The following is a 26382-nucleotide window of genomic DNA, read 5'->3' as shown; positions in this document are numbered from 1 at the left end:
TGATCACTTACACTTTGCTTTTCAACCCCTCAGGACATAGCGAGAACAGGGATTATCCCAGAAGTGACGAGTGGGCTTAGCAGTGAGACCTTCTCCTTCAGATTTTGGTGATGACTTCCTTACTGTAGTTTATTTTAATTTGTAATAATCGCATGTTCAAACTTTTGATTATGCATGGCACTGCAATAATTTATGTTTACTGTTGTATGACACTATTATCGACTCCTGTGTGATGTGATAATAATGAGATTGTATCCCTGAACATGTGCTCCCAAGTGAAGAGATTGATTAGGAATACCCTGTAGTTGCTTTATTTATTAATAATGAACTGTTTGTTTCAAATTCATTCACATCATAATTATCTTACGAAGACTTTCGTCATTAAGTTGGCTTGTGACGTCATCTCATGATGTGATCATATGGCCAATTTAGTGAGTAACTTGTGTTGTTGGGGTCGGGGTGTGTCGCATGTACTTAATTTAATTAATGTAATTAAGTTGTATGATAACTTAAATCACGAAAGGGCACAAGGGCCCACTATCTTGGTTAGGCCGGGCATAGAGAGATGGATGACCTTTTGGTCTAATTTGCTCACAAGAGTTAGTGAGTATAAAGAGGCATTATAGTCTCATCCCCCATTAAGGTTTCTATGAGGAAAGAATAGAGACTACAAGCTCTATCTTTTTCTCTAGGAGGCAAGCCACTAGGGAAGAAGATTGCTAGCACTTTCTTCTTCCTTAGTCCATCTCCTTTCTCAATCCTTCCTTGGTGTCAAAACATAGAGACCTCCTCCTTTGGCGGCTTTTGAAGAATCTATTCCTCCATTCAAATCCAAGAAGTCAAGGAGCCAAGAAGCAAAGTTATTCCATCCATGGGTTGTTAACCTTTGCAAAGTAAAGAGGTTCTTCAAAGGTATAATGAATCTCAACTCTGTTTTTGATTTTTGAGTTGAGTCCTTGGTTCACCACAACTACTATGCTTTCAATTTAACGGGGTTAAGTTTTGTTTTGAGTGCATACAAGCATGCTTCCGTCATTTAATTGTTAAACGGATGCATATATGTTGCGTCATGAACTTAGTATAATTAAAATTTTCCTTCAGTTTTACGATTGGTTACTCTCAAGTCATATTCAGAGTTTGGCACACAGACAGTTGAAACCACTTTTACCATGAAGACACGCATCTCCTTTTATATCTTTGTCCATACACTTAAATACCGATTTGGCAAACCTACACCAATATAGTGAAGATTGCCAAATCTAGCACACAAGATCCAAAACTTCACAGTGATTTGCAACACCTTGTTTTCAGGTTTTAGAACTCAAAGCCGAGAGTGTTCCTTCCTCGGCTGTAATCGCTCAATTCAGAAGTCACTAATGCATTCTACCACATCACCACATTCAAGTTATTCGCCTGGCCAAGTTCGGCGGCGAATTAGCATGCCTGCATCAACATTCTAGCTACCAAAAAACGCAGTTAACTCCTAGTTACTAGGCATATGCACTACGTAGACTTTGTAATTTTTAAGGTCAACAATCTCTAATAACAATTTATGAAAAGAAAAAGAAAAACTAGCTAAATCAAAGCTAGGCTAAAGCTAGTCTTTCTCAAGGGATTGATTTAAAGCAAAGCTAGGCTAAAGCTATGCATGCAGTGCCCCCGCACAAGGCATCCATTACTGTATTTTGCGTGAGATATGACTCATTTCTGTCACATCACTGTAGATCAGATCTACCTAATCCATATTTGATCCGTTTATTTATCATATTCAAATTATCATATTAACTTGCCAATCCATTTCTGATAAGAGTCCTATTCCTCGGGTTAGATTGTCATTGGATTAATGGATTAATTTCATAAAATAAACTAAATTTCATTAATAGCCTTGTTATGTATTGTGTTTATTGATCCAATTAACCCCACACTGACCCCCAAAATCCTAACTATTGGCAAAAAAAAAGGAAAAAAAAAAAAAAAAAGAGATCCAACTATAGGTTTTTTTTGTTTTTTGTCAAAATAAAACTTCATTATGAAAGGGATGTCACAATTTGTGAGAGATAGGCCTAAGTCCAACCAAAACACAAAACCTTAGATAAACAAAACAAGAGATAAAGAGAAGACAAACCCAAGTAGATGAAGAGCTATAATCCAAGACCTAAAGGGAGGCCCCACACATACTTAGACACGTAGGAGGCAATAAAAAAAGCAACAACAAAAACCCAGCAGCAAAACCATTTGAAAACTCTCTCACATATGGACGCATTACTTTAGTCTAAAGTAGGGGGAAAAGGCATTGTAGCTGCCATCAATTCTTTGCCACTCGATTTCACTACAACAATACTAGCCAAATGAGACTGGGTTGGGAGGGTAATTAATAATGGTTAGGAAGGTAATTTTGTCTCTGACCAGATTTCGATATGCCACTCAATTTCCCTCTATTTACAACAATGCCAGCCAAATGGGATTGGGTTGGGAGAGTAATTAATAAAGGTTAGGAGGGTAATTTTGTCTCTGACCAGATTTCGATATATTTACTGTTTTACCAGTCTATTCTAAAATGGGCCCTCGATTTTGCATTATTTACATTTTTGCCACCTCAAATCAAGGGATGTTAGAGAGAGAGATAGAGACATACCCATTTGGCTTCATTTCCCCTTTCTCAAACCTTAGCAGCCACAACACCATCTCTGGAATAGCATCGGCTCTAGCTTCCTAAAACAAAAACCACACAAACTGCCCTTCATTTCTATAACTTGAGAGCTTCGGTGAGATAAAGGAGAGGAACAGGGAGATGAGCACAAGTCTGTGAACGGCGGAAGAGATCTTCAGAAACGGATGAATTTTGGAGTGATTCAAATTGGAGGATGTTCGTGTGTCACTTGGCATGTTCGTGTCAAAATTTGGGATTTTTATACCAAGTGGTTATTTTCTGGCGACGGAATAAATAAGCAATGTGCAATGCTGAAAAATAACTTTTTTGAGCTTAAATTGCATTTTTGGAGCCCAAGATGATCTCTAATGGGTTCGTGGCCTTCTGGAGAAGTGTTCAGAATATTCCAAACCTTAGATCCAGCTATATTGAGCCGGTTTTGGAGCAGTTTAGGGATCCAAAACGTGGCTGTTCAGATTTTTAGGCGAATTTTATCATTTAATTTAGGGTTATGTTTCCTATTTTATTTTAGTGTTCAGTTTCCTAGTTGGATTGGAAGACCTTTGTTTTAGGACTTAACTTTTCCTAGGTTAAATAACCTTGGCCTACTCTATTCTTAGGGTCTTGCTTCTTTTCCATGCATTCTTGAAGAGAGGAAATTGGCCAAGCGTAGAAATTTTCAGACTTTTTACATTCAAGGTGTTTTCGATCTTTTATTATTTCAATAAAGAACTTTTTGATTTTTATTATGAATATGCGTAATTAATTTTCCACGAGACTTAGCAAGAATATTTTGTTTCTCTTCAATTTGCTTATAATTATATGCATGTAGGTTTTCGAATTATTAATCACTGCTTTAAACTATCTAATTGTCTTGATGCTTAATCACCATTAAGGATGTTTAGAAAAGTAATTTGATGCAATTTTAGTCGGAGGTCAGTTCTTGAAATTGACGAAGGCTTCTTGTGATTAATATGTGCAAGTTTAATTAGGATGAATACCACGGTTTAAGGGTTGCATGGTTTTTCAAAAGATTTCACAAAACTTAATGAGTCATGCATGTTTAGATTTGATCTGAATACCACAACGGATTGCATGTTTGATATACACTCTATGTTGGGAATCCAAGTAGGCATATATTAGGAAAACCTAACCCTTGAGAGAACTATATAGGATTGTTCAGGTGGGGACGGATCACTAATGCTTTCTTAAATTGATTTCTACAAAACTGTTTCCTTTTTCTTCACCTTTAATTTTGCAGACTAGTTTACTTTTATTTATTAAATTTGTTTTATTTGAGTAGGTCATAAAATCAATCATCTCAGTTTTTATTTTACAACAATTAATTAAAATTTGGTTTGCTTCGATTTATTTAATAATCTCTATGGGCAACGATGTGACATCCCACATCGCCCAGGGGAGTGATCCTTAAATGTATATTCTCATCCATACTTAGCACGAGGCCTTTTGGGAGCCCACTGGCTTCGGGTTCCGTAGGAACTCTGAAGTTAAGCGAGAAGGGGGCTAGAGCAATCCCATGATGGGTGATCCACTGGGAAGTTGCTCGTGAGTTCCCAAAAACAAAACCGTGAGGGAATGGTAAGCCCAAAGCGGACAATATCATGCTACGGTGGTGGAGCGGGCCCGAGAAGCGATCCGCCCCGGGCCGGGATGTGACAATTTGGTATCAGAGCCTAACCCTGGTCGTGATGTGCCGACGAGGACGTCGGACCCCTTAAGGGGGTGGATTGTAATATCCCACATCGCCCTGGGGAGTGATCCTTATATGTATATTCCCATCTCTACTTAGCACGAGGCCTTTTGGGAGCTCACTGGTTTCGAGTTCCATGGGAACTCCGAAGTTAAGCGAGTAGCGTGCGAGAGCATTCCCAGGATAGGTGACCCATCGGAAGTTCTCGTGTGAGTTCCCAAAAACAAAACCGTGAGGGCATGGTCGGGGCCCAAAGCGGACAATATCGTGCTACGGTGGTGGAGCGGGCCCGGGAAGTCGTCCCGCCCGCGCCGGGATGTGACAAACGATCTTGCAAGATCCGTTTATACTACAATAACCTCGTTATTCTTGCAAGCTTTATAGGAGTTTTTAACCTTTCGCATGTGTGGTAAAATCCCTATCAAGAAAATGGCATCGCTGCCGGGGATTATTTAAAATAATTCGTTCTAATCAGATTTTGAGTTAGTTATTGCTGTGTGTGTGTATATATATAATTAATTTTCTTTTTTTTTTTTAACAGATTACTGCAATACAATGCAGATTACAGAGATAATATGTGCATGGTTAGCACCCATTTAGCAGTGCAGAAATTGTTTCCTTTTGATCCAGAACCTGAGCAGACTTTAAAGAAGAGATGCAGGGAGGAAAATTTGCAATGGGTTCCTTCACTGCAGGGGACTTTTCTGCAATCTTTATGTTTCGGGGATCTGCACAGTAAAGAAACAATGGCTTTTGTTATCCCAGAGGCTGGTGACCCTTTGGGTGATTCTTTAACAGCTCATGCCACTAACATTCCAAGTTGCATTACTTATCCGGAAGTTGAGGAAGGGTCTACATTCGAAACAAAGCAGCATATGTTGAATATTCTACTTGCATTTCATGGATTATCAACTGACGATCCTAACATGCACATTGCAGAATTTTTAATAGGATGCAAGAATATTTTGATGACAGGATTTTCAACCGAATCTATTAAGCTCTGTTTATTTCCTTACACTTTGAAAGATCACGCAAAGAGATGGTTCCTCACACTTCCATCTGGAAGCATTAGCAATTGGGCCCAACTCAGTGAAAAATTCTTAAGCAAGTATTATCCAGCTTCAAAGACTCTTGACATGAGAACTCAAATTTTATCTTTTGCCCAAAAATCAAATGAAGAGTTTCATGAGGCGTGGGAATAGTTCAAAGAGTTGAGAAAATTTCCGCATTCCAATATTGACAGTACTAATCAAATGCATATATTTTTCAAACGGTTAAATATGACTACAAAAACTCTTGTCAATGCTTCATGCGGAGCTTCATACAAAGAGAAAAATGCACAAGAAGCTTGTTTATTATTTGAAAAAATGGTAGCAGATACATAACAATGGGCAGTAGAGCAGCTGCATTCTAGGTTTGTTTTTTGAGATGTCTAATGGGTCTAATATGTGTTAGAACAAATTGAAAAAATGGAGAAAAGGCTTGATGCGAAATTTGACATGCTGTTACAAAGAATTCCAAATTCACAAGTTGCTGTACAGCACCACCTACCAGCTACCTACAACATTTACAGCATGACAACCCATGATTTTTTTAGTTGTCCACATAAAGATGCTTATCTGGAGTTTGCAGCAGAACAGGTTAATGCATTTAATAATTTTCAACGTCCAAGAAATGACCAGTATTCAAATTTTTACAACCCGAGTTGGAGAGATCATCCTAATTTAAGGTGGGATAGAGATCAGCATGCTAAACCATAATTTCAACAACAGGAACAACAATTTGCTGCACCTAAGGTTGCTTGGGAGGTTGTAATTGAAAAATTAGCAAATACTACCAGTCAAGAAATCAAAATCTGTAGGCAACAAAGAAAAATATGGAAAAACAAATTAGGTAAATTGCGTTGCAAGTTTCAGAAAAAGCACTGGGTATATTTCCTTAGCCGAACTAAACCAAATCCAATGGGAGGTGCGGGTTGTAAGGTAGTTAGAGTTTTACATTTTGGTAAAAGATATGACAACAGAGATGAAAATTGTGTTGGTAATTCGCAGGCAGCATCATAACCAAAAACAGATTCAGGAAATTTTGCAAAATCTATATTTTTGCAGATTCTGCAATTTCTGCAGATTCTACATGGCCTTTGGACAGATTCAAAAACAGTGCAGAAATTGCTGCAGAAACTGCAAAACTTGTTTATGTGCCTCTAATGCCTTATCCCGAAAGGTTGAAGCCCAAAGTTAAAGATCAACAGTTGACAAATTTTATGAGGACTTTGGCCAAAGTTCAAATTAATCTTCTGTTGATTAATGCAATTAGGAACATTCCATCTTATGCCAAGGTTTTTAAGGATGTACGCACAAAGCAAAAGAAGCTCGTGCATTTTGAAAAAAGTGATTATAACAGAACAATGCAGCGTAGCTTTATTACACAAATTGCCTCCAAAGAAAACAAGATCCATGGAGTTCTAAAATTTCATGCACAATTGGAAATTCAAATTTTAAACGTGCTTTAATTGATTTAGGCCCTAGTATTAATTTAATACCTTTTTTCTGTTTTTCAGAGACTAGGACAAGGAGAAATTAAGCCTACGTCAGTTTTTTTTTTGCAATTAGGAGACCGTTTAGTTGCTTATCCTAGGGGAATTATTGAAGACCTCATTATCAAAGTGGATAATCTTTATCTTCTTGCAGATTTTGTGGTTTTGGATATGAATGAAGATATGCAAACACCAATTATTCTAGGACGTCCTTTCATGGCAACTGCACGAACTTTAATTGATGTAGAGGCTAGAACCCTTACACTTAGAGTGCAAGATCAATCTGTTGTTTTCAGTTTATTTGATGCCACTAAAAGGCCAACTGATGTGCAAGATTGTATGTGTGTTGACGTGTTGGACAGCATCATGCATGCTGAAATTATGCCCTGTTTGACAGTTGATCCATTGTTAAACATGTTGCATGGGTTTGAGAATAAAAACACCGAAGATGAAGAGTCTTCTAAGTATGTTTCAACTTTAGAAAGTGTCCATTTTCAATACCCACGTTGGAAGCACGTTTTTGAGAGTTTTGGGGAATCGAAAAAACCATTTCAGCCACCTAAATTGGAGTTAAAATTGCTACCATAACATTTGAAATATGCTTATTTGGGTGTAGATTCTTCGCTGCCAGTTATTATTGCTCCTGATTTATCACCAATAGAAGAAGAAAAGTTGCTGCGCATTTTAAGAAATTATCAAGATGCAATTGGGGACTATAGCAGACATTAAAGGGATCAGCCCTACAATTTGCATGCACAGAATTTTGATGGAAGGAGTAAAGCCCGCCATTGATACTCAATGTCGTTTGAACCCAATTATGAAAGAAATTGTTCGTAATGAAGTTATGAAGCTTTTAGATGTTACGATGATCTACCCAATTTCAGATAGTAAGTGGGTTAATCCAACTCAAGTGGTGCCCAAACGTTCTGGAATTACAGTTGTGAAGAATGATAATAATGAACTTGTGCCTACACATTTAACTACTAGGTGGCGTATGTGTGTTGATTACAGAAAGATCAATGCAGGTACTAGAAAATATCATTTTCCATTGCCTTTCACTGATCAAATGTTAGAAAGGTTGGCTGGTCGTGCTTTCTATTGTTTCTTGGATATGAAACTCATAACATGAAAGGTATGTATGTCCCAAAATCACAGAGCCGCCATCATCAGAGGTCGCACCTCCATTTCCCGAACGGCGATTGATGAGTCAATTTCATATTATATATTTTACCCTATTCTTAGTATGTTTTGGTAATTATTTTAATAGAATTTTGATACTTTGATTTATATTTTTAATATAGGACATCTGACTTCTTCTGGAGCAAAACATGATCAAACGGACAAATTTTGAAGTGATTCAAATTGGAGGACGTTTGTGTGTCTCTTGGCGTGTTCGTGTCAAAATTTGGAATTTTTCTACCAAACAGTTATTTTCTAGCGACAAAATAAAAGAGCAGTGAGAAGTGCTGGAAAATGACATTTTTGGGCTTAAATTGCGTTTTTGGAGCCCGATATGACATTTGATGGGCTTGTGGCCTTCTTGAGAAGTATTCAGAATATTCCAAACCTTAAATCCAGCTATATTGGGTCGGTTTTGGAGCAGTTTAGGGATCCAAAACGTGGCTGTTCAGATTTTAAGCGAATTTTATCATTTAATTTATGGTTATATTTCCTATTTTATTTTAGTATTTCATTTCCTAGTTGGATTGGAAGACCTTTGTTTTAGGAGGACTTAATTTGGGCAAACATTTATGTCCTACACTGTTAACTTTCTTTAATGTTTGCTCTGGATTTTACAGGTTCTTTTTAAAGTTTGGCACTAAATTGCTCTTCTTTTCTTGGGGTGCAAGGAAACAGAGAAGAGAAAGAATCAAAGTCTGGATTTATCAAAAACTTTGTAGATATTCCATGCATTTTGCAACTAGAATCTTTGGGTAGATACTTAACCTTTTAATCAAAGCCTATATATCCCAATAGGTTTTGTAAGTGGTAAAAGATGTCAACTATGCTTTACTTGATGAAAAAATAGAAATTGCATGTGTGTATTATGAGAAGAAGCGGAGAGCAATATGTCTCAGTTTTGGAATGTATTGGAATCAAAGAAACTAACTCAAGGTGCTAACTTTGAATTTTCCTGAAAGATCACTTATTTTTTTATTAATTATTTTAGACGTAAGAATTCTCCATGCTTTATCTGGTAGTTGAAAATATAAATTTGGGACTTCTTCCATTTAGTTATTTGGGAGTTTGAATTTATAAATGTAGATTTGTGTTTGTTTGCCCAGCTGCTATTTCAAAGTGGGAGGAGACATTGTGGATTAATAATAGGAAATATGAAGCTATGTTGTGCTGGGAAATGCTTAAACTGCTTGCGCATTATGCACTCCGGACCAAAATGAGGCAAAGGTTCCAAAAGATGTTGCAGTGCTTCCAGAAAGCTTTAAATGAGGTACTTCCACTTACAAATCTCAAAGAAACTATATTGTTTTTTCAACTTTCAATGTGTAATAAGGAGGGTAGTGAGATTGACTGCATAATTTGTAATTTGGGTTTAGTGACTTGTAAAATTGCAATTTCAAAAATCTTAAATTACAGTTTAGTTATCCATTTTTGGAATAACTGGGCAAAGTAATTGATAGATGTAATGCTATTTGAAAATTGTTATTACTGTGATTGTGCAATGCTATCTGAATCATGTCCTCATTGAGAAGCATATTGCTGGGTTTGAGGTTGTAATGAACTATTCGTGTCTCACAATGATGATGGAGATAATCCAACGCCAGGGCAACATCATTAACAATATTCAACCTCTCAGAAAATGTTAAAGCTCCTTGGCCTCTCATTTGGCTTACCAATTGTAGAGTTGGATGCAACCATTCCTCAAAGCTCCCATTAACCATGAACTCATAAATTAAGGCCTTGAAATTGTGACGGTGATAATCGAAACCAGAACATGCTGAGAGTATCTTGATAAGATTACGGTGTCTAATATTTCTCAAAGCCTCACACTTAGAAATAAAACTTTTGTAAGCTCGGAGACGGACGAGGTTGAGTACTTTGACAGCAATTGTTGTTTCACCTTGCTCAAGAACTCCTTCATAAACAGATCCAAAACTGCCCATACCAATCAAGTTGACAGAGGAAAATCCATCAGTAGCTTTGAGAAGACTTTTGGGAAGTAAACCAGTCAAATGTTTTCTAGAAAAATCCAAAGCAACATATGAAGACGACTCACCAATCACTTTATGGGGTAATGTTACCGCTCAAATTGTTATCAGCAAGTGTTAACATCCCCATGTTCCGACACTCGGCTAAACTTGAGGGAATATTGCCTTGAAGTTTGTTGGCTTGTAAACGTAATATAAATAGTTCACTTAAATTCCCAAAAGAGGGTGGGATATAGCCAGAGAGACTGTTAAAACCCAAATCTAATTCATATAACCTCCGAAGCTTTCCAACGTCGGGTGGGATGCTTTCTGAAAATTGGTTCTTGGCAAAACAAATGCTCTCCAGGTTAGCCAGATTTCCAATCCCATGGGGGATTCTTCCTGATACTTTATTGTATTCTGCATATAAGTATACAAGAGAAGAAGACAAGTTTGCTATGCATTGAGGTAGAATACCCCCAAAATTGTTTGTATCGATTAGCAGTCGCAATAAATGGGTGGCATTAGTCAAATCGCATTGAAAGCTCTAGTCACCATTTCCCCCACTTCCAAGGTTATTGTAAGAAAGGTTTATGGTATCTAGCTTACACAGATTTTTCAAAGAGGGGACTTTTCCATGAATATTGTTGTTTACCACCGTATAAGTATTTAGATTTGAGGCGTTAGATAATGTAACAGGTATAGTTCCACTGTTCTACTAAATTGGGTGCTGCCGATGCCAAAATACTCGAGATTTGGAAAGAGAATACCTAAGTCCGGATACTCCCATAAAAATCATTAGCGGTTGCTGAAAGCAACTCAAAAGATGATGAATTGGCAAAAGAGTTGGGGGTACTTCCCGTGAGTTTGTTGGAGAGTACTGAAATTATTCTTAACTTTGACAAAAGTGCCAAGCTCCTCGGGAAGTTTTCCTACCAGAAAATTCCCACCAAAAGCAATTATGGAGAGTTGGGAGCAACGCGATAAGTTTGAGGGAATTTCACCGGTCAGTGAATTATTCTCACAAACTATATCTTGCATTCTTGGGAAACGGCCAATTTCTGGAGGAATTTTGTGCCTGAAGTTATTGTTGGTGAGAGAAAGTACTCTCAAAAAACTCAAATTCCCAACATGTGGTGACAGAGATCCTGAAAGTTTGAAGCACTCCAGGTTGAACACTGTAACCCTCTTGTGATGACGACCACACGTGACACCACGCCAATTGCAAAAATGGTTGGTTTCATTCCATGAAGTCAAGGCTTCAACAGGGTCATTGGTTATCCTCGCCTTGATTTCAAGCAACGCCAGTCGATCTGTCTCATTTCCACTCAATCTCAAGGCAAGGCATGACTGACAAATAAGGACATGAAAGCAAAATTCAAATGAACTTGTTCATCCCCATAAGTGATTGCTACTTGTTACAGCTGCTTTGAGAAAAACACGTCTAATAAGCAGCATACGTTAAGGCAAATTATTTTGTATCTATTTTCTCGTTCAGATTACAAGTTTAAGTTAGAGAAAGTATATGCTCCATTCAAGGAAAAACTCAGAGGCTGCTAAATATATTGAAATTGAAAGGGACAAGCTACAACGCCATTTTCAAGTAAAGGAAGCAGCAAAAGCATGCTGCTAAAGCATTAGGTAATCTTTCAACCAAAAAGCATTAGATAATCAACCTATGAATAAGTTATTTATTTGAATCTTTCTAGGGGTTCTTCATTTTTGTTCACTTCGTAATGTCTTGTTACTGTTTATAGGGCTGGGGTTGTTTGAGACTGATTCCGTCGTAAGCACTTCTTAGGTGGAAAAGGCAGGCTAAATTTTATTTCAAATTATGCAGGACAGACCAATCTTGAACATCTGATGACATTTCGTAATGCTCTCTAAAATATGGGAGGAAAGTAGCGGCTAGAAAAATCTTTGAACTCATAGGTTAGTAGAAGTGCAACATTGTGAACAAGCGTAACCAACTGAAAGTCCTCTTGCAAGACAATCATCAACCATACTAGAATGATTTCAGTGGTTACGGAAACATTTGCAGCTTTTTATTGATCAAACAAATATGAAAACCTCTTTCGTTATTGATACAACGAAACAATTTGCATTACATGCTATGGAGACCAGAGCACAAAACAGTAGGATTTTATTCACATATTCTACTTACTAGCTTGAAGTTTGTTTCTTATCCGACACATCTTCGCCAAAGCATCACTAATGTTCAACCTTTCTCTTGGCAACTCTGCAGAACAAGCAACACCAACTTCTAAAACTGAAATCAAGCTATCCCGAATATTTATGCAAGCCCTTGTATCCTCATTACGACTATCGTCATTGCACATGTCCCCTTCCCCTTTTTCTTGAACGATAACAGGATCTGCAACATGTTCCATCTTATTAGGCAGAGCAGCCTTGACAAAGTTATGAAGGTTTACACTTCCCTGAAACATCTCATCTGTCGGTCTTTTCCCCGTGAACAATTCCAGTAGCAGAATGCCGTAACCATACACATCGCCTTGTGTCCAGACTTCATTTCCCATGCCATACTCTGCATTTGCACAATTCAAAACAACAGATTATTGTATTTCTCAGTAAGTTCTCTCAAAGCGAAATTCTCATGCTTTAAACTATTAAATTAATTAACGACTTAGAGATTTAGGACATCTTGTATTAAAGAGTATTCACCTGGAGGAGTATAACCGATTGTTCCTTTTACTCCACGGGTGCTCGATTGATTTGTAGAACAACTATCTTGGGGTTTGAGAAGGAACCTTACCAACCCAAAGTCGCCTACATGTCCAATCATATCATCATTCAGAAGAACATTGCTTGGCTTGAGATCGCAGTGAACTATTGGCGTTTCACATTGATGATGGAGATAATCCAATGCCATAGCAATATCAATCGAAATGTTCAACCTTTGTGAAAAATTTAGAGTCCTTGGTCTCTCATTTGTCTCACCAACTGTGGGAGCCAGATGCAACCAGTCATCTAAGGTCCCATTAACCATGAACTCATAAACCAGGGCCTTGAAATCATTACCATGATAATCAACACCAGAACATGCAGACAGTACCTTCACAAGATTACGGTGTCTGATGTTTCTCAAGGCCTCACACTCAGCAATGAAGCTTTTGGAAGCTCCAGGATTAACAAGGTTCAGTACCTTGACAGCAACTGTTGTTTCGCCTTCGTCAAGTACTCCTTTGTACACAGAACCAAAACTTCCCGCACCAATCAAATTGGAAGAGGAGAATCCATTAGTAGCTTTTAGAAGACTTTGGTAAGACACCCTAAGAAAGTTTTCTTTATCACTGGAAGTACGATCCTTTCTTTCCCTATGCACGCAACAATGGTACATAAAAGCAGATGCAAATGTGACTCCAAAAAGGGCAGAAACGATGGAGATTATCAGTTTCAAGGTCAGGCTCAATCCTACCTTTTTGAGTTTTTCACGCTTGCATTTTGGCAATTGAAATTCAAGTATGCCCCCGCAAAGTTCTCTATTGCCTTTAACAGATGTTGCTGTTGCATTCTTAAAAACTCCTTCGATTGGCACCATCCCCTCCAACATATTATAAGATAGATTCAAAGATTGCAGAAGTACAAAACTCTCTAGGAATTCCGGAATCTTGCCAGACAAGTTGTTGTGAGAAAGATTTAATTCTCGAACCCCCCTCAGAGAAGCCAAAGACAATGGAATTGTTTCTTGAAAAAGATTTCCTTGCAGGTATATATATTCTAATTTTATACAGCTACCAAGACCTGACGGTATCTGACCAGAAAACATATTTTCGGAAACATCTAAGTACTCCAGATTTATCAGTTTTCCTACTTCTTGTGGAAATGGACCGGTGAAACGATTTTGAGATAAATCTAATGAAATATATGATGACGACAGACCAATGACTCTCGGTGAAATGTTACCGCTGAGATTGTTGTTTGTAACGGACAAGACTTGCAAATTGTGACACTCTGCTAAACTTAAAGGTAAATTACCTTGAAGCTTATTTTGGTCAAAATATAATTTAGTTAAACGACTTAAATTTCCGAAAGAGGAAGGAATTTCCCCTGACAGAGAATTTATAGCTAAATCTAATAAATATAAATTTTGAAGCTTTCCTAGATCAGAAGGGATTTCACCCGAAAATTGGTTCATAGACAGATACAAGCTCTCCAAATTAACAAGATTTCCAATTCCATTTGGGATGCTTCCTACTATTTTATTGTCACTTGCATAGAAAACTTGAAGAGAAGCAGACAAGTTGGCTATGCATTGGGGTAATATACCCCCAAAATTGTTCATATTTAGGTTCAATCTTTTTAGTTTCGTGGCGTTAGACAAATCACAGATAAAGCTCAAGTCATTAGTTCCGCCACTTCCAAGATCGTTCGAAGTTAGAACAAATCTCTCAAGCCTGTGTAAACTTTCCAAAGAAGGTACATTTCCGTGTAGGTTGTTTCCTAGCATTGACAGATGACCTAGATTTGAGGCATTGGACAGTGAAACAGGGATTGATCCACTAAATTGGTTCAAAGCAATATCAAAATATTGGAGACGTGGAGTAAAAATACCCAAGTTGAAGGGCAAAGTACCTTCGATTTCATTCAGTTGTATTGAAAACCTTATGAGAGAAGATAGATTGAAGATGGAGGGTGGGATCATGCCAGAAAGCGAATTGTCTGCCAACCCAATTTCGGTTAACTTTGTCAGTTGGCCCAAAATATCCGGAATACTCCCGCTCAAAGTATTAGAAGATGCAGAAAGCACTTCGAGAGATGATAAGTTGCTGAAGGAGTAAGGGACGCTTCCTCTAAGCTTGTTCCAGCTAAGTACAAGTACTCGTAGTTTTGACAAAGTTCCCAGCTCTTCTGGAATTCCTCCTACCAGCAAATTGTTGCCGAGATCGATTTCGAGGAGTCGCGAGCAAGCTGATAAGTTCGAGGGAATATCCCCCCCAAGTGAATTATTGTTCAATCGTAACTCTTGCAATCTGCGGAGACGGCCAATCTCTGTTGGGATTTCTTGGCCAAAGCTATTGTTTTGGAGATTAATGACTCTCAGAAAACTCAGATTCCCAATATGTGGTGGTATGGATCCTGCAAGTTTCAAGGACTCAAGATTCAATCCGGTGGCCCTCTGGTGACGATTACCACATGTGACACCACGCCATTGGCAAAAGTGGATGGTTTCATTCCATGAACTCATGACTCCAAAAGGGTCCTTGGTTATCCTAGCCTTGATTTCAAGCAAGGCCAGACTATCCGTCTCATTGTTTTCGGCATCAAAGGAAAAACCAAGACATGAGTTAAGAACAAAACCATGCATGCACAACAATGAGAAAAACGCAAGTACCGACAGTGATGCGAAGAACTTGTCGATCCCCATCAACGAAATTTTGGGTAAGCAGTGTTGTTTGTCTTTGTCTAGGTAGCAGATTGAGAAGAATTTATGTAGTTTATAAGCATCGGCAACTCAGTTAAATAATTCATTCAATGCTGTACAGCTATGCATGTTCACATGCAAACTGATCGTCACCTACCCGTCCGCATTTAAACATATGGGCTCGAGCAGTGTATCAAGCTTGACCAGATATTGCGTGTGGGGGAAACTTTTTCGTCTTATGAGCAAGTTGCAGTGTCCCATAATAAAAAATTGACGAGGATATCATATTGAATGACTCGCTCATGAGTCATGACTCATGAGATGAATCACATACAAAATCGTTCAAAGTCTATCTCGATATATGCTCATGTCATGCATCGGGATCAATACTCACATGTGAGGTACGTACCATCTTCACTTCTCGACCTTCATTCCGTTCACATGACTGATACCATGTTCAACTATTCCTCTCTCCCTATCTTGCCATTCGATCAGATATGCGGGTGCCTGGCTTTTCCATTTTATATTTGGGTTATCAATTTGTATCTACGGTAGAATTCTCTCCCTTAAGCATCGGCAACTCAGTTAAATAATTCATTCAATGTTGTACAGCCATGCATGTTCACATGCAAACTGATCGTCACCTACCCATCCACATTTAAACATATGGGCTCGAGCAAGCTGCAGTGTATCAAGCTTGACCAGATATTGCGTGTGGGGGAAACTTTTTTGTCTTATGAGCAAGTTGTAGTGTAGCAAGTTGCAGTGTTCCATAATAAAAAATTGACGAGGATATCATATTGAATGACTCGCTCATGAGTCATGACTCATGAGATGAATCACATACAAAATCGTTCAAAGTCTATCTCGATATATGCTCATGTCTGCATCGGGGTCAATACTGACATGTGAGGTACGTACCATCTTCGCTTCTCGACCTTCATTCCGTTCACATGACTGATACCATGTTCAACTATTCCTCTCTCCCTATCTTGCCATTCGATCAGATATACGGGTCCCTGGCTTTTCCATTTTATTTTTGGGTTATCAATTTGTATCTACGGTAGAATTCTCTCCCTTAAATAAATAAAAAAAATTAAAAAAAGAAAAAGAAATGATAACAAAATGGTTTTGTGTCTGACCAACACATAACGCCTATTAGAACCTTAATCACAAAATAAAAACACCTACAAGAAATGAAATGGCTTCTATCGTCTTCTTTCTTCTATTCCTCTTCCTCTTCCAATGTCGAAGAAGCCGCTGCTTCTTCTCCGTGTCTGTCCGCTGCAAAAGAAAAAGGAAACAGGAAAAAATCTATTTAATCTCAACCATAAAATCTCATTAAAATCAATCCAATGGCTAAGAGCGTGATCCCCATTTTCTTTGAAAATAAGATAATTTGATATGAATCCAATTTTTTGAGCCACTTTTGATAATAGTCCACTTATATTCCGGTCAGTTTACTTTCATTCCTATAAATTTTTTACCCTTTGTATTATCCCTTAATTTTAAGATTTGCCCCTTTTTCAATTACTGTGATAATTATCTCCTAATCTTTCTTCTGACTTGTATAATAAATATCTCCTAATTATCTTCTGACTTGTACAAATAATTATCTCTTAATACTTTGTATAATAAATATCTCCTACTTTTTCAATTATTGTGATAATTATCTCCTAATACTTTGTATAATAAATATCCCTTTTTACTTATCACACATTGACACACTCCGACCCGGAATTTCCATTTGGAATCCGAATCGAGCTGTGTTGGCTAACACCTAGAGGGTGACGAAGCCATAAAGTGTAGTGATGTGGAAAATGTGAATAAATTTAAACCTAAAAGTGCCTAAATATAAGAGTGTGCTTTTGAGCGGCAATGAACTCATTTCACACGTGATGTTAGGGCATAAATAAAGTAGAGTAAAGTAGGATGAGAATTATACCATCGAAGATAACCACCTATACCAAGATTTGCCAAGAATCCTTGTTGATACGGAAGCTCCGCTAATAAAACCTGAAAGGGTGAAAAACAAGGGCGAGTGGGTCTAAAAATAAAGTTTTATAAAAACCTTTTCAAAAACAAAATAACCCCTTGCCGTAATACAACTATAGTTTCCAAAATATACATACTACGCATAGTAAGAAAATACTTACCGTAGCTTGCAAAATCTCAAGGATTCAATACGGCACAATATTTCGTAAGTGAGCACATGCTGTTGGTAATCCCATAATCTTTGTAAGATCCCACATCGCCCAAGGGTGAAGATCTTGTAAGCCTTATATGTATATTCCCATCTTTACCTAGCACAAGGCATTTTGGGAGCTCACTGGCTTCGGAGTTCATCGGAACTCCGAAGTTAAGTGAATAGCCCGCGAGAGCAATCCCATGATGGGTAACCCACTGGGAAGTTCTCATGTGAGTTCTCAGAAACAAAACCGTGAGGGCATGGTAGGGGCCCAAAGCGGGCAATATCGTGTTACAGTGGAGTCGAGCCTGGGATGTGGTGGGGGCCCAAGCCGGGATGTGACAATCTGGCATAAGCAAACATATCATATCGAATACTCATCGACACATGCTGACACACGAGTTCATGCAGAAATATTCTGACATGAACAAGATTGGGTGTAACAATAATATACGCTCTAGTACTACAATCACGTGAAGACCGGCCTTTACACATCACATACGAGTCCTAATTGCCTGTAGCAATCTAGGATAGGACTGGCACCTAGAATGGATCTAAAGTGAGCGAACGATGCGATGTGCATATACACGTGAAGATCTGGCCTTGACCCGGGCGAGTACTAACACCGATACAGCAACGATGAGTAGATAACGTAAACAAAATCTTACAACAATAAATCAATAACTTACGCCGACATAATACTATTCACTACCGTAAATATAAATAAGGCATCCCTTGACAATATGCATATCGGCGCATCCCATAGGATTTAGGATAATTTCGTAAATTTCGTTATTTCACTAATTCTTATAAACATTAGTCTAATCTAGGCATACGTAGGAAGTTCTTTTTCAAATGTATAAATGGAAACTAAATAATATAATATTTAAAAGTAAAGACCCACTCACAAATACTTGCGATGCCACATCTTTTCGAGCTGGGAAAACCAGAGTCTCTGATTGTAATCACACCTAAGCATAATATTGGGGACCGTTATTAAAACTCAACTAAAATAACTAAATTTGGGAAAACGAAGTGCGGATTCGGAATTAGCGCGTCGAAATACGCTAAGAAAGGTCTTGAGCAATTTTCGTAAAAAGTCAACAAAAAGTCAACAGTCAACCTAGGCGCCCTAGTGGTCGACTATGTTAAAACTTCAGAATTTCACTAAATAGATGTCAAAAACGAACTTAGGCATCGAAATTAGCCTAGGAAGGTTTCCGAAAAACTTCCGAAAAGTCAACATAAGGAATATTCCAAAGAATATTCTTGATCCACATTGGCGATAGGTCGGGCCAAATCTCAAGTTCGGATCCAGATCTGGGTTGCGGATCTAGTCTTAGGATACTTGTTTTTTTCTCTCAGGTCAGGTTGACCCATTTAGACAAACGGGTCACACAACACCTGTCGGACCCAACAAGGAGAAAGCCGAAATCTGGGCTTGATTCCCAGAGCTCCGATTAAGCTCAAATCTTCACTTTTTTTCAGCAATCAATATATCAAATTGAAGCTAAGGGAAAAGAGAACAAGGTTTTACCAACATGAAGCCTAGTCGTGGCCGGAAAGTGACCAAAAAAGCCTATAACCACACGGGTCCTTCGCCGGAAAACTAGGGAACTTCCCCACATGTTGCTTCCTGCATCCAAACATCACCAAAATCCCTCAAATTTATCCTAACCATACTACAAAACATGATCTATGAAGATTTTGGGGTTTTCGATGCCCACCTTATCGGAAAAGTTAGTAACTCATCGAGAAAATTGACGTCGGTAGTGGTCACAGTGCTTCTGTGCCGTGAGCACAGAGAAGGTGACGAGACAGACATTTGAGATATAGAGAGTGACATGAGAGAGACACGTGGCGGTTAGAGGTGTAGCTTGCCGAAAAATGTGGAGTCGATGTTTGGGTTCAAGTTTGTAAGCTATGGTCTCAATCTAGGCTCGGGTTTGTGTATCCCACCTCAATCTCCTGAAAAAGTTAGTGAAGGTGGTGCTACAGTCTCATGGCATGGCTTCGACGGAGATGGCAGCAGGTGGTGTCGGTGGTTAAACTCGTAGAGATGGAGAGTTGACAAATGTGAGGAAGCTAGAAAGAGAAGAGAGTTGTGAAAGTTTGAGAGAACGGTAGAGAGAGATGTCCCCGAGAGTGAGGAAAAGAGAACATGGGGACAAAAGGGATAGGAGACCCACGTGGGTGGGTCCCACCACGCTTCCGTTGTGCCTAAGCATTCGTATCGTCAAGTACTTCGAGGTTACAGTAAAATAATAGTTCATACGCGTCCTGAAATAATGGTCAATGAAAGTCAACAATCTCACCTCTATTGGCATTTTCGTCAATTCACTCTTTTAAAATTAATTAAATCGTAAAATTAGGGACAAATTGTCACACACACCCTTCTAATTATCGGTCATTGGATCAAATGAATTGAAAATGATCAAAGGAAAAAAAACTAACAACACACCCTTCTAATTATCGGTCATTGGATCAAATGAATTGAAAATGATCAAAGGAAAAAAAAACTGACAATGGGTTTGAGAAGTAAAAATAGAACCTTTGGTACTCATCTAGACATGCAAAATTGTGACTGACCAATTTGTTTGGCTTATAGGCACATCATTTATTTAATGTGTCTTGCTTATAGGTATATTTATATTTTTTTACCTCTTGGTTAGTTTATATATGTCAGAAAGAGAGTTTATGGGCCTAGGAGGCATTTAAGGGAAGGGGTTCTCATTTTTTAAAAAGAAAATGATTAGTTGTGGGGCCCACACCACACCAAACTTCAACGATCCAAAATGTGTGTTGATGCACAAAATCGGCAAGGACTTTGGTACAACAGAAAGTGTTAAGTTTGTGATATTCGCTAGGTTGCTCTGGTCATTAGTGTGGATAAGTATGTAAATGAATAGAGATAGGGAAGCAAATAACACAAGATGTATCGTGGTTCACCTCAAGTTGAGGTTACGTCCACACTGGTGTTGATTCTCTTTCACTATGTAAATGAATGTTGAATATACATGGAGGCTGTAGAGGCAGTGTTTGCTCTCTCTACTATTCTGTTTTCCTTTCCCTCTAGTGAGTGCGAGGGAGCCCTTTTATAGAATAAGGGTTTCTTCCCTTCTTACATGAATCATGGGCTAAGTAATGAAGCCCAAATACTGAGGCCCAATATATGGTACAACAAAAATCCCCCAAGTCTTCAGTCAAGAGAGTCTTTTGGCTGGAGACTTCAAATTCAATCCATGTGTGGGCTGAAGTGACTAGATGTCGTCTAGAACTAGTACTCGACATGAAACAGTGCTTAACGTAAAGCAATACTCAACTAGAAGTAGCGCACGTTGCGAGGCTACTCGGCTAGAGGCAATACTCGCGGCGAGGCAGTGCTCGTTGCGAGGCGGCTCGACTTGTGGCGTTCTTCGTTGCGAGTATGCACTCGACGTCAGCGTGTGGTCATTATGAGTTAACTCTTGACATGACTCGGATCCGCTTGTCGGGTTCGCATATTGGGTCTATGTGTCGGATCCACGGATCGGGTCCACAAGTCGGGTCTTTGAATCGGGGCCATACGTAGGGTCTTTGAGTTGGGTCCATAAGTTGGGTTCATGAGTCGGGGTTCGAGCTCAAGGGTGTCCAAGTTTGACAGTGTCTAATCTCGTAAGTGCCCGAACGAATGGGTGTCCAAGCTCGCGGGTGTCCAAGCACATAAGTGTCCAAATGAGCGAGTGTCCGAGGAAATGGGTGTCCGGTCAGACAAGAGATTACTATTCAGACTAAATCTTTGTCACCATAAGAATGTGGCTCATCGATCTATAGGTTGGTAGGCTTCTTTAATCAGTGACATTGTTGATCAATAGAGCTAGTTGCTCAATAATTCCTGATAATAAATGACAGTATAAGTATGAACGCATAATGAATAAATCAAATTGACAAAGTTTGTCAAGGTAAAATATTGTACTATGTGCCTACTATAAGTAAATAATTTATTCAGTTGTGTGGTAAATCATATGTTGCATAAGTGACATGGTTAAAGGCAATCACATGACACTAGGTAGCACTTTAAGGTTGCATAAATGAATGCCTATTTAAACATGTGTGATGCGACTAAGATTAGTGAAATCCAAGTTATGGATTTGGGAAGCATTCTTAGCATAATCTTAACATGATGGATGTAGGGATAATACACACATCTATATACATGCATAACTATACATATATATACGTGCATAACCTGTATTGTGTACTGTGCCCTAACATTCAAATAATGAAAATAAGTGGTTTGATCAGAAGGCGTCATGTGTTGTAGTATAATCATGTGATAAAATCATTAAAGAATGTAAATGGTGTAGTTTGGGTGTAAAGAATAATGAAGGTTCTAGGTGGATGTGTCAGTAGTCATGTATGAAAATAATTATAATAAAGCTGGCAAGACTAAATTGTGTGTTAGACAAGTGGTCTTGTAATAAACATTAAATAATAATATAAAATATTAATAGACAATGATATTGGGAAAACGTAATGATGGGTTTCTTTCAGGCATGGCCGACAATATCAAAGGGAATAATAATAAAATTATTATAAGAAAGCATATCTTTTTCCTGATTTTCCCGTGGGTTTTTTCAGAAAGTGGAATAGGGACTTGATTGTACCATGCCATGAATGATTAAAGTTTCACTATATCATTTAAATAATGATACTCATGTGTCTAATGGATTAAAATAATAAAATGTATGTGATGTGATATGTTTTTAGTCAACATAATATTAAAATAATAAACAATAAGCTGTAAGATGCTCTTATCTTCTTCGTGAGTTTTTCTAGATAGTGGAATAGGGACCTGACATGAATGATTAAAGTTTCACTTTATCATTTAAATAATGAAAATAATGGTTAGGAATGATTAAAGATACAATAATCAAATATTAAATAAACAGTGATAATTTTGGAGAAGATGGAGTCCTTATCTTCTCCAATGGATTTTTTCTAAATAGTGGAGATGGCAGCGGCACTACTCGGGTTGAATGAGAATCTAATAGTTTGAGTCCCCCGATTCCACTCGTGGTAGCGACGTTTCGAGTAGACAAAAGGAACTGCTCGTCGACGACGCCGACATTGAAGTAAATGAAGCCAAAGCTTGGTACATCGACTCTGATCCCCTTCACATGAAACTAGAGGAAGAGCAGCTGGTTCTTGAACTTGTCGTGGCAAGGCTGCTCTAGCAACACTCGGAATTCGCCGATGGTGCTGTTGAGAGAATAATCGGTTATGCCTTTGGGGAGAACCGGTGGTTCTCGAACTTGGAATTCGCCGGTGGTTCTCGAACTTGTCTTGACCTGCTTCGACGATGGAGATCGACCTCGTGCTGTGATCCCTAGTGAGACCATGAGAGAAAGAAGAGAGCGAGTTTCTGTCGTGTTTCCATCGCTGCTGCCGTGACCGGGAGCTGGAGCGGAAGATGTCCATTTTGCAATGACTATGCAGGTGTTTGGTTCTTGGGTTTCTGATCTTCTAAAACCTCGATTTAAGCCTTAGACTTCACCGGCCTCCCCTTGATCATTTCCAGCAATATTACTCCAAAGTCATGAACATCAGTCCTATCGTTCTTCCTTACACCGGTACTGGAAATTACACATCTGCTCGATGAGACTCCATGACCACCCGGCGAGGAAGAGCATATCTGTTCCATATTTTCTTCCAGCGAACGCCACCATGTATCCACCATATGAATTCGGTTGGAAAGAAGAGGTGTTGATAGTGAAAAAGGAGATCTCATCGACTTTGGGTCTAAAGAGCGCGAGCTGGGACTTGGCGGAGGACAGTGAGAGGAGGCGGTCGCAGGGGGAGAGTTGATGCGACTGGTTCTTGTTTAGGAAGAAAGAGTTCTTGAACAAGAATGCGATCCTGAATGTGAAGTCGTCGGACCTCTGAATCTTGGTGTCTGAGCATGGACTGTACACGCTATTTGTGTTGGCTGCTCCCATATTCACCATAATCGACGCCATTGGCAGGAGGAGGAGGAGGAGCATCGCCGCCGCCATTGTTGCCGCCGGTGATTGCATTTTGCGTGGTGGTTATGTAGTGGGATGGATGGTATTTGGGCGACAGGTGGTGGTAGATGAACAACAGAAGCCAGCTAAGGAAATGTGGGGGTTTCACGGTGGTGAGATGAAAATTTGAGAGAGAACCGACATAGCTTTTCGTGTCGATTCCCATAGACGGTGCCAAATGTTGATGCACAAAATCGGCGAGGACTTTGGTACAACAGAAAGTGTCAAGTTTGTGACCTTCGCTAGGTTGCTCTGGTCATTAGTGTGGATAAGTATGTAAATGAATAGAGATAGGGAAGCAAATAACACAAGATGTATCGTGGTTCACCTCAAGTTGAGGCTACGTCCACACTGGTGTTGATTCTCTTTCACCATGTAAATGAATGTTGAATATACATGCATTACGGAGAGCCGCATGATTTTTAGAGACATCACACCATGCTTAATTTTAACGCAGTTACTATTTTCCCCTTGGCCTCACTCGGATCCCCAAGTCTACACACAGGAAACACACATGCATTTGAGACAAAAATCCAAGGGAGATGGGGATAAAAATTACCCGTGAATGTGTCGGAATCAGAGAGGGATGTGATCTGCGGTGTCATCTTTGCGGCTGCTGGTATTGCTGCTTGAGGGTGCTGGATTTCTGAGGTTCGAAGGCAGCAAGATGATGAAGGAGGACATCGCAGAAGTTTGGGGCTTGAGAGAGAAATGAGGAATGGGAGCACGGCGCTATGGTATTCTAAACAGCTTAAACAAGCTGGTTGGGACATTTTGGATTTGGGCTTGGTAATCACATGGGTTGTTTCATCTTTTGCTAGAATGAGCCACATCATGGCCCCCAATCATCTCAGGCTCAAATTTAAGCCACATTTGCTCCTAGTCCAGCCATGCAACAGCTTCATTTTCAAGCCTAGATAATATCTTTCTTTTTCTTTGGTTTTGTTGATCATTTTCACTTTTATAATTATATTGTTGTAGGCATAATTTACTGAACAATTATGGAAGTCAGAGAGAGAGAGAAGATGCGGCATAGAGTGAGAAGAGATAAATGTGTAATTGTGAGGTGTGTTCTATTCCACCCCGTTGTGCCTTTATTTATAGTAGTACGATAGATAAAATCCTTACCCTTTTAGGATTACAACTCTTAATAGGTAATCAACTCCTAATAGGAATATAAGAGATATCCTTAGATCTACTAGGATTTACACAATCACATTCCTAATGTAATAGGACTGCAACACCCCCCTTGAGTGTGTAAATACTCAAGTAAATGGCGCATCAGATCTTCAGTGATGAAGCAAGTACATTTGATGAAGTCGTCGGCACAATGAGCAAATGTGAGTCTCAAATCAACGAAAGAATGAACAAAAAACTAAAACTCACAAAATCTCGCTATGGTAAAACCCAAGGTGGGATAAAACTCATAGACTAAGGAGAAAAGTAAGAAGTTGCATTAAGTCAAAACTATACGTCTTTTGGATGCAAGTAGAAGAGCTCACAAAGGTATGATCAGCCTAGGATGGGTGCCTCGTTAAAACCTAGTTAGATAGCAAAAACCAGTGGGAAAAATGCTCCTAATTGTAGGGAAAAAGAGTACAATAAGATCAAGTGAGTATACTTCTGGATACTCCCCCTAAGTTTGACATAACTTCCAAATGAGAAATACAAGCATTGCATATGATAGTTAGGCATACCAATTCCTCGGACAAGTTTCTGGTATGTTGACTTCAACAGTGACATCGTGTAGAGGTCGGTAAGGTTGTCTGGGATCGGCTTGCATGAATTCAATCTCCTAATGCTTTGTTGATGTGATGTAGACGCAATATGTCTTGGTGTTGACTTCGTTGATGTATCATGGCTTGGTCGGGTTGATACATGCGACATAATCTTCATGGATCGTCGTTGGGACTCAACAATGGATGAAAACAAAAAAATATGCTCACAAGAACTCCTAACCATGTCTCACTTATGGCGTAGTGAAGTGAGGTGAGTCTTGGAATGATTCGAAGATTTCGCAACTAAGGTCATATTGTGGACCTCCAAGATATTGTGATATCTCTAATGGTAAAGACATAACCATTTGGGGGTTTTGCCTTGTATGGGTTTGATAAGTAACCAGCGTTAATATAACAAACAAGGCAAGTATCATTCCAATGATCAGAGGAATCAAATTCACTCGAGATGCGTTGGGAATAATTATACATTCATTTTAACTTCCTAGTGGTACATTCGTTACTTTGATCATATGGTCATAATTACTTTTTATTAGTAAGTAGAAAGTATGTTAGAGAAGTAAGTCGAAATTATCATTTTTCAAATCTTTATTGTTGATATTTGGCCGTTATACTGTTGATATTTATGTCATCACTATACAGACGATATGTTATTTATCTTTAATTCAACCAATTAAGAAATTGGAATATGATTTATTATCCTTAATTTTAGCCAGCTTCGCGATTTGTTGTATAAGCTAATGTGAATTTAGAAGAGAAAATTGTAGCATTAGTCTCTCAACTTGAACTCAATTGGAATAATAGTATCTCAACTAAAAATCCATAACCAACGTTCCCTTAACTCCTCAAAACGTGCACCTATGGTCATTTTCTTCAACTCCGTTAGAACTTCCTTCAAAATGAGTCACGTGGCACACATTGAGGCTAAATTGAGGGGCAAATATGAAATACCAAATAAGAAAAATTGTAGCAATTGTGGAGCCAAAAA

General features: G+C 38.7%; 2 protein-coding genes across 2 annotated transcripts; both read right to left on the bottom strand.

Annotated features, from left to right (window-relative positions):
- Nucleotides 1–9497: 9497 nt before the first annotated feature.
- Nucleotides 9498–12047, bottom strand: LOC125480685 (probable LRR receptor-like serine/threonine-protein kinase At3g47570). The gene is made up of 4 exons (XM_048591712.1): nt 12015–12047; nt 10925–11393; nt 10340–10463; nt 9498–10095 (listed from the first exon to the last, which is right to left on the bottom strand). Exons 1-4 carry the CDS (start codon nt 12045–12047, stop codon nt 9498–9500), a joined length of 1224 nt encoding a protein of 407 aa, XP_048447669.1.
- Nucleotides 12048–12066: 19 nt separating this feature from the next.
- On the bottom strand, nt 12067–15500 carry LOC125480661 (probable LRR receptor-like serine/threonine-protein kinase At3g47570). The gene is made up of 2 exons (XM_048591672.1): nt 12726–15500; nt 12067–12588 (listed from the first exon to the last, which is right to left on the bottom strand). Exons 1-2 carry the CDS (start codon nt 15427–15429, stop codon nt 12200–12202), a joined length of 3093 nt encoding a protein of 1030 aa, XP_048447629.1. The 5' UTR covers nt 15430–15500; the 3' UTR covers nt 12067–12199.
- Between the last annotated feature and the right edge of the window lie 10882 nt (nt 15501–26382).

Source organism: the organism of the source record quoted next, unplaced genomic scaffold (assembly GCF_019419815.1).
Source record: "Pyrus x bretschneideri cultivar Hongxiangsu unplaced genomic scaffold, Pyrus_bretschneideri_v1 Contig35, whole genome shotgun sequence".
In the NCBI taxonomy this organism is placed as follows: domain Eukaryota; kingdom Viridiplantae; phylum Streptophyta; class Magnoliopsida; order Rosales; family Rosaceae; genus Pyrus; species Pyrus x bretschneideri.
This window is presented reverse-complemented; position numbering and strand designations above follow the sequence as displayed.